At 42.2% G+C, this 14715-nt stretch overlaps 2 protein-coding genes and 1 long non-coding RNA gene across 5 annotated transcripts; 1 reads left to right on the forward strand and 2 right to left on the reverse strand.

The window, feature by feature from the left end:
• Positions 1-1279: 1279 nt before the first annotated feature.
• On the reverse strand, positions 1280-8255 carry stat1a (signal transducer and activator of transcription 1a). Of its 3 annotated transcripts, none has more exons than XM_034677508.1 (25): positions 8123-8254; positions 6874-7004; positions 6627-6771; positions 6445-6540; positions 6277-6363; positions 6111-6189; positions 5918-6009; positions 5665-5816; positions 5395-5553; positions 5214-5306; positions 5063-5122; positions 4960-4980; positions 4728-4818; positions 4573-4614; positions 4356-4445; positions 4156-4254; positions 3890-4025; positions 3754-3809; positions 3546-3637; positions 3322-3461; positions 3040-3228; positions 2877-2955; positions 2688-2784; positions 2347-2388; positions 1280-2048 (listed from the first exon to the last, which is right to left on the reverse strand). In XM_034677508.1, exons 2-25 carry the CDS (start codon positions 6999-7001, stop codon positions 2028-2030), a joined length of 2286 nt encoding a protein of 761 aa, XP_034533399.1. In that variant the 5' UTR covers positions 7002-7004; positions 8123-8254; the 3' UTR covers positions 1280-2027. The 3 variants fall into 3 exon arrangements, with proteins under 3 accessions (XP_034533399.1, XP_034533401.1, XP_034533400.1); XM_034677509.1 differs by having other exon boundaries at positions 1284-2048; positions 6874-7001; positions 8123-8255; XM_034677510.1 differs by lacking the exon at positions 2347-2388 and having other exon boundaries at positions 6874-7001; positions 8123-8224.
• Positions 8256-8827: 572 nt separating this feature from the next.
• LOC117808153 (growth/differentiation factor 8-like) lies at positions 8828-14059 on the reverse strand. Its single transcript, XM_034677693.1, has 4 exons — positions 13952-14059; positions 12509-12796; positions 11571-11941; positions 8828-11497 (listed from the first exon to the last, which is right to left on the reverse strand). The coding sequence occupies exons 1-4, from the start codon at positions 14031-14033 to the stop codon at positions 11117-11119; spliced, it is 1122 nt and encodes a 373-aa protein (XP_034533584.1). The 5' UTR covers positions 14034-14059; the 3' UTR covers positions 8828-11116.
• Positions 10937-14571, forward strand: LOC117808156. Its single transcript, XR_004630168.1, has 4 exons — positions 10937-11958; positions 13137-13243; positions 13324-13495; positions 13749-14571. It is a non-coding gene; the product is annotated as an uncharacterized LOC117808156 (long non-coding RNA).
• The last annotated feature ends 144 nt before the right edge of the window (positions 14572-14715 follow it).

The following is a 14715-nucleotide window of genomic DNA, read 5'->3' on the forward strand; positions in this document are numbered from 1 at the left end:
ATACACATCTGAAAATGACATTAAAATCATACAATAACATGCTTTCAGCCAGAAAAGTCTTGGCATGAAGCAAAACTGACAAATACAGATGAATCCAGTGTTCACAATGAACTTTCTAAATGGAATAAACTAAAATATGAACATTTATATTAACAAACAGTAAATTATCAATTCAATTTGCTTTATTGGCATGAACAAAGACATGTTGTTGCCAAAGCACATAAGATTTATACACATACATTACATATATATTCATTATATTAATAAATTATCTCTATTTAAGGTTCTTTGATTGTGATTTACTGATAAAATTTGATGTATGAAGGTGTATATTCATCTTTAGTGTATTTAATGGCAAAAAGGCACCAAACTTGCAAAAAGGTAAAATTTTCAGGTCAAATTCACCAAAACAGTGAAAAAGTGGGTATTTACCCCCTCTTGCGGTCAAGTATATGAATTACAGCTGAAGTTCATGGTTTTCACCACCAGAGGGCGTAGAAATCAATTAAAAACCATAAAGATATCTCAAATATTAAAAGAACCGAGCTTGTGAATTTATTGTTTATTAATTTAGACAGTAATTATTAATATTTTGACTGTCGTAACCTTCAAACTACAGTGTTGTCACCGTGGCATATCTATGTGGGGAAACTACGCCCTCTGGTGGTGAAAACCCATGAACTGCAGCTGTAATTCACATACTTAACCGTGAATTTGACCTGAAAATTTTACCTTTTTGCAAGTTTGGTGCCTTTTTGCCATTAAATACACTAAACATGAATATACACCTTCATATATCAAATTTAATCAGTAAATCACAATCAGAGAACCTTAAATAGAGACTATCTATTGTTTGTTAATATAAATGTTCATCCTTTAGTTTAGTTTATTTAGAAAGTTCATTGTGAACACTGGATTCATCTGTAAATGTCAGTTTTGCTGCATGCCAAGACTCTTCGGGCTGAAAGCATATTATTGTATGATTTTAATATAATTTTCAGATGTGTATCATGTTAAGACTTCTGTTTTTACTCTTGTAGATCTCCAGCTGTGATGGATGACATGTTGGAAGAAGAGGAACCTGAAACTGTGGTAGATTTGTGTCCAATGAACTCAACAGAAGGTAAAGTTGTTTTATGCCAATATAAGTGAACACAGGATTTTTAAATGAAGCCTCTCAGGCTATCACTGAACAATACAACATGAAGGGTTAAAGGAGAATGTGTATGGATGTCACTGTCACAATAAGAAAATAAATGAAGCACAGAAACTCAGAGTCTCTCAGTGATTTAATGTATTTAGTCTGCACTGTTAAATGACCTTTGTAAAGCACATGTCACAACACAGCTCCTTAAATTAAAAGCTCAAGCCGAGTCACAGAAACTTTGAGTGGATGGAACATACATTTGAATCCTATGAATCTTTGTTTTCATAGTAGTTGTGCTACAAAGTAGGCATGCAGAATCACATTCTGTCATTTCACTGTTGTAATGTTCAAATTAACGCTTCACATTTCAAAAAAATATATATGTACAAGTAAAAAAGAGGCAGAGGAAACATGGCCAACATCATGAGGCAACCAGGACTACAGAGTGAAAGCTATCTGAAGGTCAGTGAGTCTCACTCCTAACTATTCTGTCTGCTGACTTCACTTCTACAGCTCGTTCTCACAGTAAATCAACAGATGTGCAAAATAATTAATCTGATGACTCTCAGACAAGATCGCCCTTGTTAGGAAGATTATATTTAAGTTGATTTAATACCTAGATACCGAGATAGAGACGGTCTGTGCTCCTGACCTGCTGGAGTCTATCACAGAGGATACTCTGCTTTTTTAGTAAATACACAGTGAATGTTCTTTTCTATCCTCACATTAATCTGATCCAAACAGCCCCTGCATCATACCTAAAGAGTTGTGAGGGTCTTCACACCTTGAGCAGATAAAGTAATCCAGAGGTTCAACGACCTCTGAAGAAAGTTCAGTTGGGAATATTGAGTACATTGAAGAAGCTCCTCCGTCCTCAGTCCTACTCTAAATCTGCACTCATCTGCAAAAAGAAGAGAAGAACAGATTATTCCATCGTTCTTTTGAATTACTTTCAAGAGAAACACTGAGCGACATGCAGAGGAGGAAGAGATACTACACAGGCTGAGCATGCAGCTGCTCTACGAACAACAAAGGTAGAATTCTAACAGATTAATATTCTTAACAGGGCTGCATGTGAGGATTCATTCAGTCGACAGTTAATGCTCAGTTAGTGCTCTTATAATAAAGAAGGTGAGTCTGACACAGAACAGATGTGATGAACTCTTCAGTGTAGAGCAACAGATCGAAGCTGCAGCTACCTGAACGTCAAACTCTCCAAATCCAGAAATCAGATTGTGCGTCTGAGCAGAGCGAGAAGAAACAGACAGACAGAGAGATGATTAATCTGCTCCCACCTTCATCCAACCCTTTTATAATCTCTCACTTTAAGGACAGTTTGATTAATAAACTGAGTTCAAGATCAAAAAGCACAAAGACAGAGAAGCTGTCAGATCTTCAAACGCTGCGTGTGCACAGACAGATAAAAAATTTACGTTTTACTCCACTCGTGATCTGATCTGCAGATACATATGTATACACTCACAGCAGTGCACCCTAAAGCAGTCTGTTAAATGTTACTGTAGTACATCACAGGACTCACCACAGCATCGATGTCTCTGTTGCTGACAAAGTGCGACAGAGCCTTGTACTCATCAGGAGACATGGGCAGCATGTTGTCCTGCAGTCTGGACGGATGTCTGGACCAGCGAGAAATCCACATTAACTCTGTTCAATCTCTGACTGATCGAATACATCACAATCATAATCATAAGGGACATTCTCCTCTTACACTTCAGAGACAGAGATGAGCTCCGTCTTCATGTAGCCGCTCCTGTCCGGGTTGTTCTCCACGTCCATGGGCTCTGAAGCTGAAGGTAAAGAAACGCTTAACTCAGAATGATGTGAAGTTTTTAAAGATAAAGTGATGTCAGGTTCATGTCTTACTGACTTACCCTCTGTGGGTCTGGGGTAGTACTTCCCAAAGGCCTTGTCTTTGGGGATGTTGGGGTAGAGGAACCTGAGCGGGTTCTCCGGGATGTTCTCGGCCGCCATCACCTTGTATGTGCGGATGATGTCGGGCAGAGAGACGGCGGACAGCTCCTTCTTCGTGTACGGCTCCACGGAGTGGAAGAGCGGCTTGTCTGTGTTCATGCAGAGAGCGGGAGGACAGCTGCTCAACTCAAACTGTAGAAATGAATGCATGAACAGTATCTGTGGACTCTTCCTTCACTCACTGTGGACGTCGTATTCGATCCAGGTGAAGGTGATGGCTCCCTCTCTGCTGCTCTCACTGAACCGGAGCAGGAAGGTCCCAGGACACTTGTCGCTCAGCAGAGCCCTCTCCCTCTCCTTACTGATGAAGCCCATGATGGAGCTGCACACACAAACACACTCTCAAATCCTCTCCTCACATCTGAGACCAGATTACTCCTCACCCTGGAAACACAGCAGCACTCACCCGTCGTTCCAGAGGGACAGCAGGTGTCTCTTAATCACATCCAGGATTCCTTCGATCCACAACCAGAAGGGGAACGCTTTCTCATTGGCGCTCTGCTGACGGACACGTGTGATTAGTTTGAGGTACAGTAACTTCACTAAACTCGAGAAGGTCAAATAAACCAGGAAGCTGTTAGAGGTTTCAACACATTGCTCTCAGGCTGGCTCACCTTACAGAACTTGGTCCAGGGAATCTGACCCTCTGGGTTCCTCTGAGCTTTGGCTCCTGCAGTAAAACATTTAGATTATTAACACCATTTAAAGGCCTGTCTGAACGCCCTGCAGGTATCACTTAGCTCTTCCTACCGAGCAGCTTGTCAGCCAGCATGTTGAGCTGCTCCTGGTTCAGGCCTCGCTTAGTGACGGACGAGAACTGCCAGCTGAGGACCTCGGACAGCTGAGACCACTTGGCCTGCGGAGGGCTGAGGAAAAACTTCAGATTCTGAAGAAGAAAAGTGGAAACGTATATCAGTGACTCTTAAAGCAATACTTCAGAATAACAACAATCACTTCAAAGTTTTACATTCAAGAAGGAACACTGCTGGTGATCTAAGGGGGTCCAGGGGATGTACCTTGGGCTCGGTGGTCAGCATGTTGTACCAGAGGATGGAAGCCCAGCCGCTTGGCAGCTGACACACGTTAGAGATGACAACAAGTGGCAGAGACATGGCCTACGACAACAACAAGATATCAACAACAGCTGGAAGCAACGGGACATAATCATGAACATCTCACGTAAAGATTCAGAGAAACATATTTGTGTTTCTGTCACCTCCAGTTTGATGTTGAGTCCCGACTGGTTGAGCTGCAGCTCCGACTCGAAGCTGAGCGAGTGAAGCTCCTCGGTGACGATCAGAGGACCCTGAGACACACACATACACACACACACACACACACACACACACACACACACACACACACACTGTAACAATCATGTTTCCCAATACCATCAGTATTTCTCTGAACGGTATCATCGCTGAGGCTCTTACCTCATTGTTCCGGTTGCCGGCAACCTTCTGCTCCTTCAGTTGCTGCATGTAAAAAAAAAGTGAGTGATGAAGTATTCTTTATGTTCCTGATGTAAAATGAGCTTAAACTTTAAATTAAATAGAAGCATGTTCAAGTTTTCTTAAAACAGGCTCACCAAATGTCTGAACTCTGCTGCCAGGCTGCCGTTGGACTCCTCCATGTTCATGACTTTGGTGTTCGTTCCCAAAATGTTAAACTTCCGAAAACTGACATCAGAGTAAACATCAATCAGCCAATTAATTAATGTGAAGTGTAATAATTCAACATTTATTCATATTTAATCATGTAGGACGATTTTAATCTTATCACGTTCATGTAAGCGGTTCAGAGATCATATAAAGACTCACCCTTTCTTCTCCGTGACATCTCTGAGGAGAGAAGAAGATTCATGTTTAGATTTATCACCTGTTAAAATATGAACAGGTATGAAGAGGTGGATGAACCGCTTACTTATCAAAGAAAGCCTTGACTTTGAGCTGGTAGTTAAACTCCTGCAGCTTCACCAGGAACCTGCACCACAGAGAATACACAAGTCAAACAGGTGTCTCCCTTTCTTAGTGTGTCTGCTACTCGTCTGATAAAAGCTTGTTCTGTTTCTTACCTGAGCTTCACAGTGAACTGCACACCTGTTTTCAACACCAGCGGCCTCTGAGGGTGGGTGGGCATGCAGGGCTGCCTCTCCACCACAAGTGAGCTACACACACACACACACACACATTTAAACACATGGATGGATGATGGATAATAGAGTGATCATTAAACCGTGCAGGAGCTGTTCTTACTTGGACAGGAGGTTCTTGAGGAGCTCCACAGCTCGGGCCCCCAGGAGATCTTTCTTCTGTGTGATGGGGTCGCTGTCGTAGGTGAACTTCTGCTCCAACTCCTGAAGCTTGTTCAGGTGCTGACGGACCTGCTGCAGACTCTCTGCTACTGCTGTGAACCTGCAGGAGGGAGGAGGAGGAGTAGGAGGAGGAGAGGTGATAGGTTAGTTTATATTTTTTTACTTCAGTTGTTTTGTTTGTTTTCCTGTCGAGGTAAACAGGAAGTCTCACCAGTTCTGAAGCTGATCCACGCAGGCGTTGGGCGGCCCGCCGATACAGGCGATCTGCTGCCGCTGCTTCCACTCTGGCAGCTCCTCAGAGATCAGGTCTGACAGCAGCGTCTGAGTGGCGTTCAGCAGGTCCGTCAGCTGGGACACCGCTTCCTGAGGAACAAATGGGGCGAGAGAAGGTGGAGGTGAGAGAGAGAGCAATGAGAGAAGACGCTTCAGATTCTCGTCAGGTGTTTCACTCCCTGTCTGCTCACCTGACGTTTGGTTTTCAGGTCAAAGCACATCCTCTCCACCATCATTTTCTCTTTTTCAAGCTCCTTTGGTGTCATACCGTTCACTTCATTCTCTGCAAAAATCACAAAGACAATGTTTACCTGAACAAACACCCTCTTGGACCACAATGACAGTCTTAATAAACATGTAAAGGCTTCCTCATGTTTCTCACACCTCTGTTCTTCAGTGTGTTGATTTTAAAGTCATAGTCATCCTGCACGTCTTCCAGATTCTTAATGTTCTGATCCACCACCTGGAGGAGAAGGATTTGAGAAGATCTAAGAGTCCTATTTCAGCAGTGTGGTGATGTAAGGCTAAAACCTAAAGTGGTGCTTCATACCTGAACTCTGTCTTTCACCTCCTTCACTTTGTTGTCCAGCTTCTGTTTCTCCACCACCATGGCTGACACCATCCCCTCACTATCGGGCTGCAGAGAGGCAGGTCACACTTCATGCACAAGTCTGTCACACTCTCATCATGTAGTAGAATGAACATCAGGGATTTTTACCTCTGCACTCTTTGCATTGGCCAGAATCTTCTGCTCCTCCTTCAGGTTCCTGGAGATGATCATTGCCATGTGGACTGGATCTTCCTGGAACCGATCCTGCAGGGACAATCTCTCCACATTTAGAGTGTTTCACAAAATGAAGGGATAGCTAATGGTGTGAAGACTGAAGGCTGTGGTCTGACCTGCAGGTTCCTCTTAATCTTGCGTATGTTATGTTGCAGCAGGAAGTTGTTCTCCAAGGCAAAGCGGCTGTGTTGGTCGTCTAGCTGAGCCAAGAGGTCGTGGAACCGAACAGTGGCTAGAGAGTCCTGCATCGCTACGGTGTCCCTGAGGGGGATGGATACAGGATCATTATAGACGTCATGTATAATTTCAACAGAGACATTACATTCACTCTGTAATCCAGTCACTGAGTGTGTGTCTTCTCACCAGTCAATGCTCTCAATCCACTTGCTCAGGTACTGTCTGATGTCCATGGGGAATGAGTCGTCATACAGCTGGTCCACCTGCTCCAGGTACTTGCAGTCCAGCATCTGCAGCTGGTGCCACTGTGCCATCTTCTGGTGAACAAGAGGAGCATCATTCAGTGTTGTAGGTAAAAGTTAGAGCCTGAACAACAATGCTGCACTATGCTGAGGTTAAAGTCAAATCGGGTGAAAAATAAAATCAGTGACAACTTTTAATAATTCCATGCATTGTCTTGAATTTGTATCTGCGGTAATGAAACTGCAGATTTCTCTCAAAGTGCTGATGTTGCAATGCCCTATTGCATTATGTTTTCCTTCTCTTTTTTTCCTTCTCATCTTTATTGTCCCTGCAACCTCCCAGTCTGCCAAAGACAAACAATCAAACTTTGTAGCGTTACCATGTGATCTTAAAAACTCTCAAACTATGCAGTAATTTGATCATCCGATGAGTTTCGATCCTTGCTTTCCTCAGAGAGGTCAGAGGTCAGATTTCAGTGAGCTCAGAAGCTTAAAGGAAGTGTTTTTAACACAAAGGAATCAACTAAGTGGCATGTTTTAATCTAGTAACTACAACTCTGCTGCTTTCCTGCAAAGCAAAGATAAGAGATCAGAAATCAGAAGTTATGACTGAAGCAGTCTGGGTACAGTCCCTCCTCCCTTGACTTTCTGCTGCTCCTTAGAAACTAAAACCAAGAGCAGACGCCTGCATTTTAATTCTGTGATGAAGGAACTCTGAAAAAGTACAGATGTTATTAATCAGTCATCTTGGACAGACAGATGTGAAATGATCCCTACATCAGAAAAGTTGCAGATAACAGTTATCTTTATTTCCCTTCTAATCAGAAACCTAACTTATAAAGGTGTTCCTCCCCACCTTAGTTAATTAATAGTAGTTCATGTTAAATGGTGACTTTGGCCTTTTGTGTGAGTCATGCAGTGACGTCAGCACAGGTGGGACAGGTGGGCAGGTAACAGATCAGACTAAGAGGTGTGCGGTGACTGATTTCATTGCAGCTGTATAAAAGCTAGTTTTATGTACTCTTTGCTTGTTAACAGAATATCCCATTGAAAGCTAACGACACACTTTGACCCGAGGAGAGTCAGTTTTGTTGGATGTTATGAAATATGAACTCTGAGTTTGACTACTGTACTTCCTGGGAGAACATGCATGGCGTTGAGATAACAAAAAGCATATTTGTGAATAGACTTACCTCAAGTTTAGAGTAAATGAGTCAAATCCTCCAGAGAAATGTGGATTAATCTCCCAAAAGGACACTACGCAGCCTCTGCTTGGTAGCTCTCAGCCTGTTATTACTGTATGGTGCTGTAGAACAGCCCACACTGTGCGGAAACTGCGTCAGCCAATCAGGGCTTAGGATTTACAACACAAGCCCGCCTCTTCCTTCTAACAGCCAATCAGAACGACTCCCCTTGGCTGTTCTGTCGTCTGGCAGGCTCGCCCTTAATAGCAACTTCCTGACAGTGTTTTTTCATGTAAATGATGAGTCTGAGAAGAAGATTGAGGAGAAATATTATATATATATTTTAATTTATCAACTCCAGAGGTTTCAAACCATCACATTAAAATACTTTATATTATACAAGCAATGTATTGTTAAGATTTTCAGGGAGGATACCTTCTGAATAGAAGAGCCTTACTTGACCACGTGTTTTCAGAGAAACAGAAAGTAACCCAAACACCCACAACTCTGAAACTGAAACCTAACTTATGAAGAATAAACTCGTATAATGGTGAATTCATCCACTCTATATGATAGAATAAATATTTAGAGAAAGAAAAATGTGAAAATGTTTTTAAAATAATATCCTACATTTATTTCCGGTCCCTTCTGTCACTTATGGAAGAGAATATGTCAAATTAAATTCTGCATCTGATGATAAATATCACCACCTGATAATCAGACTTCTCACTCAGGATGTTTGATCATGCATGTGGAGCACAGGAGATCATAACTGTATTTACCAAAGGAGTTATAACAGCTGATTAAGGGATGACTGTGTTTTAATTGATGTGTTAGAGACAATATGAATACCCTCTTCAGCAGGAGAACAAAACACCTTTTAATAAAGAGTACAGACAACACATAAAAAAGCACTATTTACAAATGTATCAAAGACTGTTAGTGTGATAATCATCCCTTCATAAAGCATGTTATTACACACATTTTCAAGTATATAGAAAGGTAATAATGCTGTAAATGATAGGTCAGAGAGTATGTCCAAATTTAGACAGAGTTCAGGTGATTATTCGTGTACACAAAATGCAGAGTGCACAAAACAGTTAATAATACTTACTTTGCACAAAGGTGCAAGTGGTTCAAAACATTACCCTAAAGTGTCAATACCACATCAGTTTGGAAACCTTGCACATTGGCTCCACCTTGTGGCAGATTTTTAAAACACCACTTTTCCACTTTATACCAGTTTATAGAATCCAGACTGAAAGGATTACTAGGGATTAGAGGAAAACTCAGCTTTAAGAGACAACCTTTGTGTTTATTATTCTCTATTCATTCTTATCACTCAGTCTACATTCATGCAGACATGTTTCCAATGTTAAAAAGTCACAGGTTTCATTTGCTTTTGCAACATTTAGTGAAAAAAAACAGAGGGATACACCCAGTAAATATGTTTGCAATCATAGTGAAAAAGTAAACACTGTGGGTTTCACTTGGGATAATGTGACATTAAAGTCACATGATATTGCAGCTGGAAGCAAGAACTGCTCCAAAACTGACAAAAAAATGCACCAAGATTATCTCAGAGCTTATGAAGCTGTTTCTAAAACTCCAACAATTAAATCATCTTTTTATATATGGACAAAAACTACAACAAAAAACAGGCAAACTTTTCACTGCAGTCTCAGTCATACAGAAGCACTATTTATAACAAATATAAATCAAACTCTTTCAACAACACTTATCTTCAGTTTTCTTACAACATTTCAGAAACAGAACAGATCAAACTCACGTCTATTAACATGTTTTATTATGTCAAATCTCACAGAGGGGAATTATCCTGTCTTTCTGAAATGCAAATCTGTGAGAGAGGCTGAAGGAACAGTAAACTGTGATTAAACTACTCAAAGATTTCTTCTATCTGAGCCTTTTAACTCAGTGGACATTTTGTTCACAAACATGAAAGTGTCGCTTGTGGACGTTCTGTTCCAACAGCAGAACTTGGGTCAGAAACCCCCGTGAAGCACATCAACACTCAGGACATCTGCACTCAGCTCAGATTGAGATCAAACCTCCCTCTGTGATCACAGTTCCTGCCCTCACATTGTGATCAGCTGATGAATTATAAAAACTGTCCTTGTAATTAATGCTCTCTTTGACGAGTCAGTGATGATCACTAAGTCTGAAACAACTTCCAATCAAATGAGGTTTTTTCACAGTCCTCCTCCGTGGAGTCTCTCTCAGCCTTATCACCTCAAGTTGTGCTTGGCAGTTTCTTCTATCAACTCCCAGCATGCTCAAATGTCTGACTCCATGAAGTCATGATGCTACGAGTGAAGTGAGAGCAGCAGTCACAGAGTTAAATTAAAGTTCACAACCCGCTTGCTTAATTCTCATCTCTTTAAAAAAAAGTATTTTCCTTGCTTACATCAGTGGGATGCTCTGAAGCACAAATCACAGCACGGAGTTTGCAAACAAGCTTTGGGACAAGGGATGGAGAATCTGTTAGCTCAGAGTCACTAGGTTCATGTTTTTCAAAATAAAGGCACACATGGAAGACGCCCTGCAGGGAATGCTCTGGTCAAGGCTCAAATCAGGACACATTTCATGAAACAGGAGGACAGGAAGCAGCAGGACTCCATATATACGCACATTTTTCTGCTTCATACTCTCATTATTTTTTCATCAACACTTGTGCTTTACATTCATATGCCGAGCACCATACCAATCCTGTGTGCACCATTAAGTTACCCACCAGGGAGTAGTCATTGAGGACTTTGTGTGTTTTATACTTAGATATAAGCAAAAAGTATGAAACTAAAAACAACTTAAGGAGTCCTATCCTTCAAATACTCCTTGCACCTCTATGATGACGTCCAAAATCTAAAGGTAGACTCTTACTGAGTCTCACTTTAGATTTTTGACTACATTTCAAACTTTGCATCCCTTCAACTGAAAGCAAAGTGTCTATGTTCAAGTCTATTTTCTGCAGACACCTGGGTGTCTTCAGGAGCAGCCGCAGTGATCGACCACCATGGATGGGATCTTTCCGTAGATGATCTGCTCTTTGCGGTTAAAGTAGAGCATGTTGATGGGTGACATTTTGGTGGGTGTACAGCAGGGCCCTGCAGTGCCCCGTGGGTTGGCCTTGTTCACCAGGTGAGCATGTGGGTACTGCTGCAGGTGCATGAATTCACACTCTCCTGAGCAATAATTTGCCCGGTAGCGTTTGGGTGCAATGATCCAGTCCCATCCGAACTCCTCAAAGTCGACAGTGAGTGGGTAGCGGCAGCAACGGGTCTCTGCAGACTCCTCATCACAGTTGAGGCCTGAGTCACGGCGTGATCTCTTTGGGCTGTCCAGGATCTTCACCTCTATGAATGGTTGCTGGGAAATAATTTAAATAATGTCAGCCACAAGGTTGGACTTCATCTTAAATGTAATGATTAAACTCACTCACCAGACCTTCCTCTCCAGGCTCTACTGAGGTGACAGCTAGATCTTCTCCTTTGGAGTCATAGGCATTGATCTCAATGCCATAGTTAGTCTCTGGTTGACGCAGCCACGCCTGCAGCAAAGACTTGATGTCAATGCTCTGCCAGGAGCCTGCACCGGCATCAGTGTCTATCCTCAGGGAGCGGACTCTCACTCTGGTGTTGTTCCCTTCCTTTCCTGGTTTCAGGCGGGAGATCTGCAGGAAGACGGTGGTGACCATGTCAGCCGGCCGCAGGTGGACCCACAGCTGAGCACGCAGGATGTTTTTGGGTTGGATCTTTGGACTGAGGCTGAAGAGACAGCAAGAGGACAACTCGTCCTGGGCAATTGGATTAGCTGGAAGAAAAGAAAAAGTGAGAAATGATTTCCTTCAATACAAACTGAATAAAAAGCTTGCTTTTGTTGAATCAACTGGTTGTTTTTGTCCAACACTTGAGTTCAGAGAAAAATATTTCAATGCCCTAAAGAGATAAACATGGAACTTGCAGTGAATGCCCATGATCCCAAAGGGACAGCCTGTTAACATGAGCAATAACTGTTCTATAAAGGGGACCATGACTTTTCCTTTAGTGTCCCCATGGGGTCATATTTCAACAAAATAATGAACAATCAATTAATAAATAACAAACAGACAGTCTGATTACTTGGCATGAAAGTTACACACAAAATACTTCACCAAGAGGAAACTACATTGTTTTAAAAAAATATATAATAATGTATTTTCAAACACAACTCTTACAATTTAATTAACTAGATGTGGGTGGTCTCAGCTGTCAACTGCTACAGACCTTGGCGCAAAGGATTTACGCACGGATCATCCTTTTACGCACGACATTCGAGCAAAGCGCAGAGAAACAACAGGAAGGGGGGCAATGTAAAGGATAAATGTTTTAGTATTGTTACGCGTTGTGGCCATGGTGATGATGGTCTCTGTCGTGGCGTGGTCCTCGTCCTCCACTCGAGGGTCGTACTGGTCTAGGAGCTGCGTCAGTGGAGGTGCTTTGGGAAGCAGCTGGCGGATCATGTCCCGGCTGATGTTTGGAGCCTGTTCCAGCCGCAGGATGCTGAGGATCTGGGACTTGATGCTGTGGAGCCTCATCTGCTTGCTGTGCTCCCGAAAGTCGCAGGCCGAGCACTGCTCTCCGCTCTCCGTCAGCAGCCTGGAGGTCTGGTTCATCTCCATGGAAAAGCCTGCAGAGAAGAAGACCGTCAGGCTGAGGAAGAGGAGCATCCTGGATGGAAGAAGAACTCTGTGCAGTGCCTCTGGCTGATATGACTCAATCCCGGAATCCCAGCACTTTATGATTGGCTGCTAGGAGTGTCTTTTTTTTTAATTAGACCAGACATTTAAAGAGGTAGCAGATGATCATCTCACCCCAAAGATAAAGCATCAAGACGTTATCTTTGTTGATGAGTTTAAGGATGACACCTTTTGATTATTGTTTTATTCAATATGTACAAGCTATAATTTAGTGTGTGTATGAGACTCTGGGAGAAATGTTTGTCTTTACTTCTCCTCCAAACTTGACAGATTTACCCAAAAGCACCACCTGGTGATGGAAGCTCTGCAGTACACTCAAACATTGACATTGCATGATGTTACAGCTGCTTAAAAACTGCCTTCACTGTGCAATTAAAGTAAGTTATGATGATCATTGATTACTGTGATGGGGTTACATTTTGTGAGACTTCAGTGATTATTGTTTTCATATTTACAGGTGAAATTAAGGAAGGTGAAGGAACACACTGTATGTGTTTTGGGTGGTTTAGAGTGGTCTGCTCCTCCCACCAACCAGCATCCAGAGGAAACTGGTTCAGCTGCTTATTTATCAGCAAACCTCAAATTAACCTGCTGGAAGTCCAGAGAGGAGCTGCGGCACAGAGCGGAGGGTAAATACTCTGTTTCCATATCTTATCTCTGTCCTTTTGTTGTCTTTGGATTCTTTGAGAAGTGTTAAAATAAAATGGTTTTGATCAGACAGACAAATCAAGGTACAATCTTTAAAAGTCCTCCCAGATCTTTTACATCCTAAAAGCAAGATCTCCATGATTTTTCTGTTATTGGTTAAACTAAAGCTTTTAGTTTGTAATCATTGTTTGAGAAAACAGCCTTCCAAATTAAGTTTTTCATGCTTCTTCGCAGCCATGGGAATTATCATCAGATGCTCAGCCTGTTGAAAAGAGGACAGTTTGCTGCAATGGGGGGTCAAGAGTCCAGATTCTGGTTTTCAGCTTGCACAGGCAAACAGAAGGAGACTTTCATCGACAAACATGAAGGAGAAACAAAAGCATTTCTGAAGGAGGTGAAAAACTCAACATGTCCTGACGGCTCGGAGGAGACCTCACCAGCTGATTGGATGTCACCAGAGTTTCCTCCAGTCAGCAAACCAATCCTGGATCTGGCCCAGAAGATGTCTGAGGATATCATCGCTCAGGCTCTGCAGCTCTGCTGGGAGATGGACATTCATTACAAAGACATTCCTTTTGTTGACATTGAGTGTGAATATATGATATAATCGGGGGTGTGGAAGAGTGTGGTCGACCCATCGCATTGGTTTGAGGCTAAAAAACATGTCCTGAAGTTTGAAAAGCTTCACATTACCTCTTGTTGCTACTCTGCCAACCAAATGTGATTCACTGAGTTTACTCAACACAATTAAAAAGTGAAATCTACTTCTTCAGTGCCTTTCAGTCATGAGGGATTCTAGCTCAGGAGGGTGTTTGGTGGTAGGACTTCCAGAAGTAATAATTTCCTGTGAGAAAATAACATGTGTGAGACACCTGTTCAACAGGGCGACCTTGTCATTCAACATGTTTACTGTGTAAGTTTCACAGCTCCTGTGTACATGAAAACAGAACCAGAGGTAAGTCAGTCAGTGTTACCCTGCTCAGGCTTTCACGTCTGTTTTGGCAGCAAAGGAGGAAAAGAGTAAAGTCACACATGGAGAGTTATACCTGAGCATTTGTCTTATTGTAACCTTATTGAACTATACTGAAAAATTAAATCAAATAATATTCTATACATTGTGGAGCAAAGAGCACCCTGCTGCTACCACACTGATTCTTATAAGCATGAAATTGTTTACAGGGAGAGGACTGAACACAGGGCA

This window comes from Notolabrus celidotus, chromosome 24 (genome assembly GCF_009762535.1).
Source record: "Notolabrus celidotus isolate fNotCel1 chromosome 24, fNotCel1.pri, whole genome shotgun sequence".
In the NCBI taxonomy this organism is placed as follows: domain Eukaryota; kingdom Metazoa; phylum Chordata; class Actinopteri; order Labriformes; family Labridae; genus Notolabrus; species Notolabrus celidotus.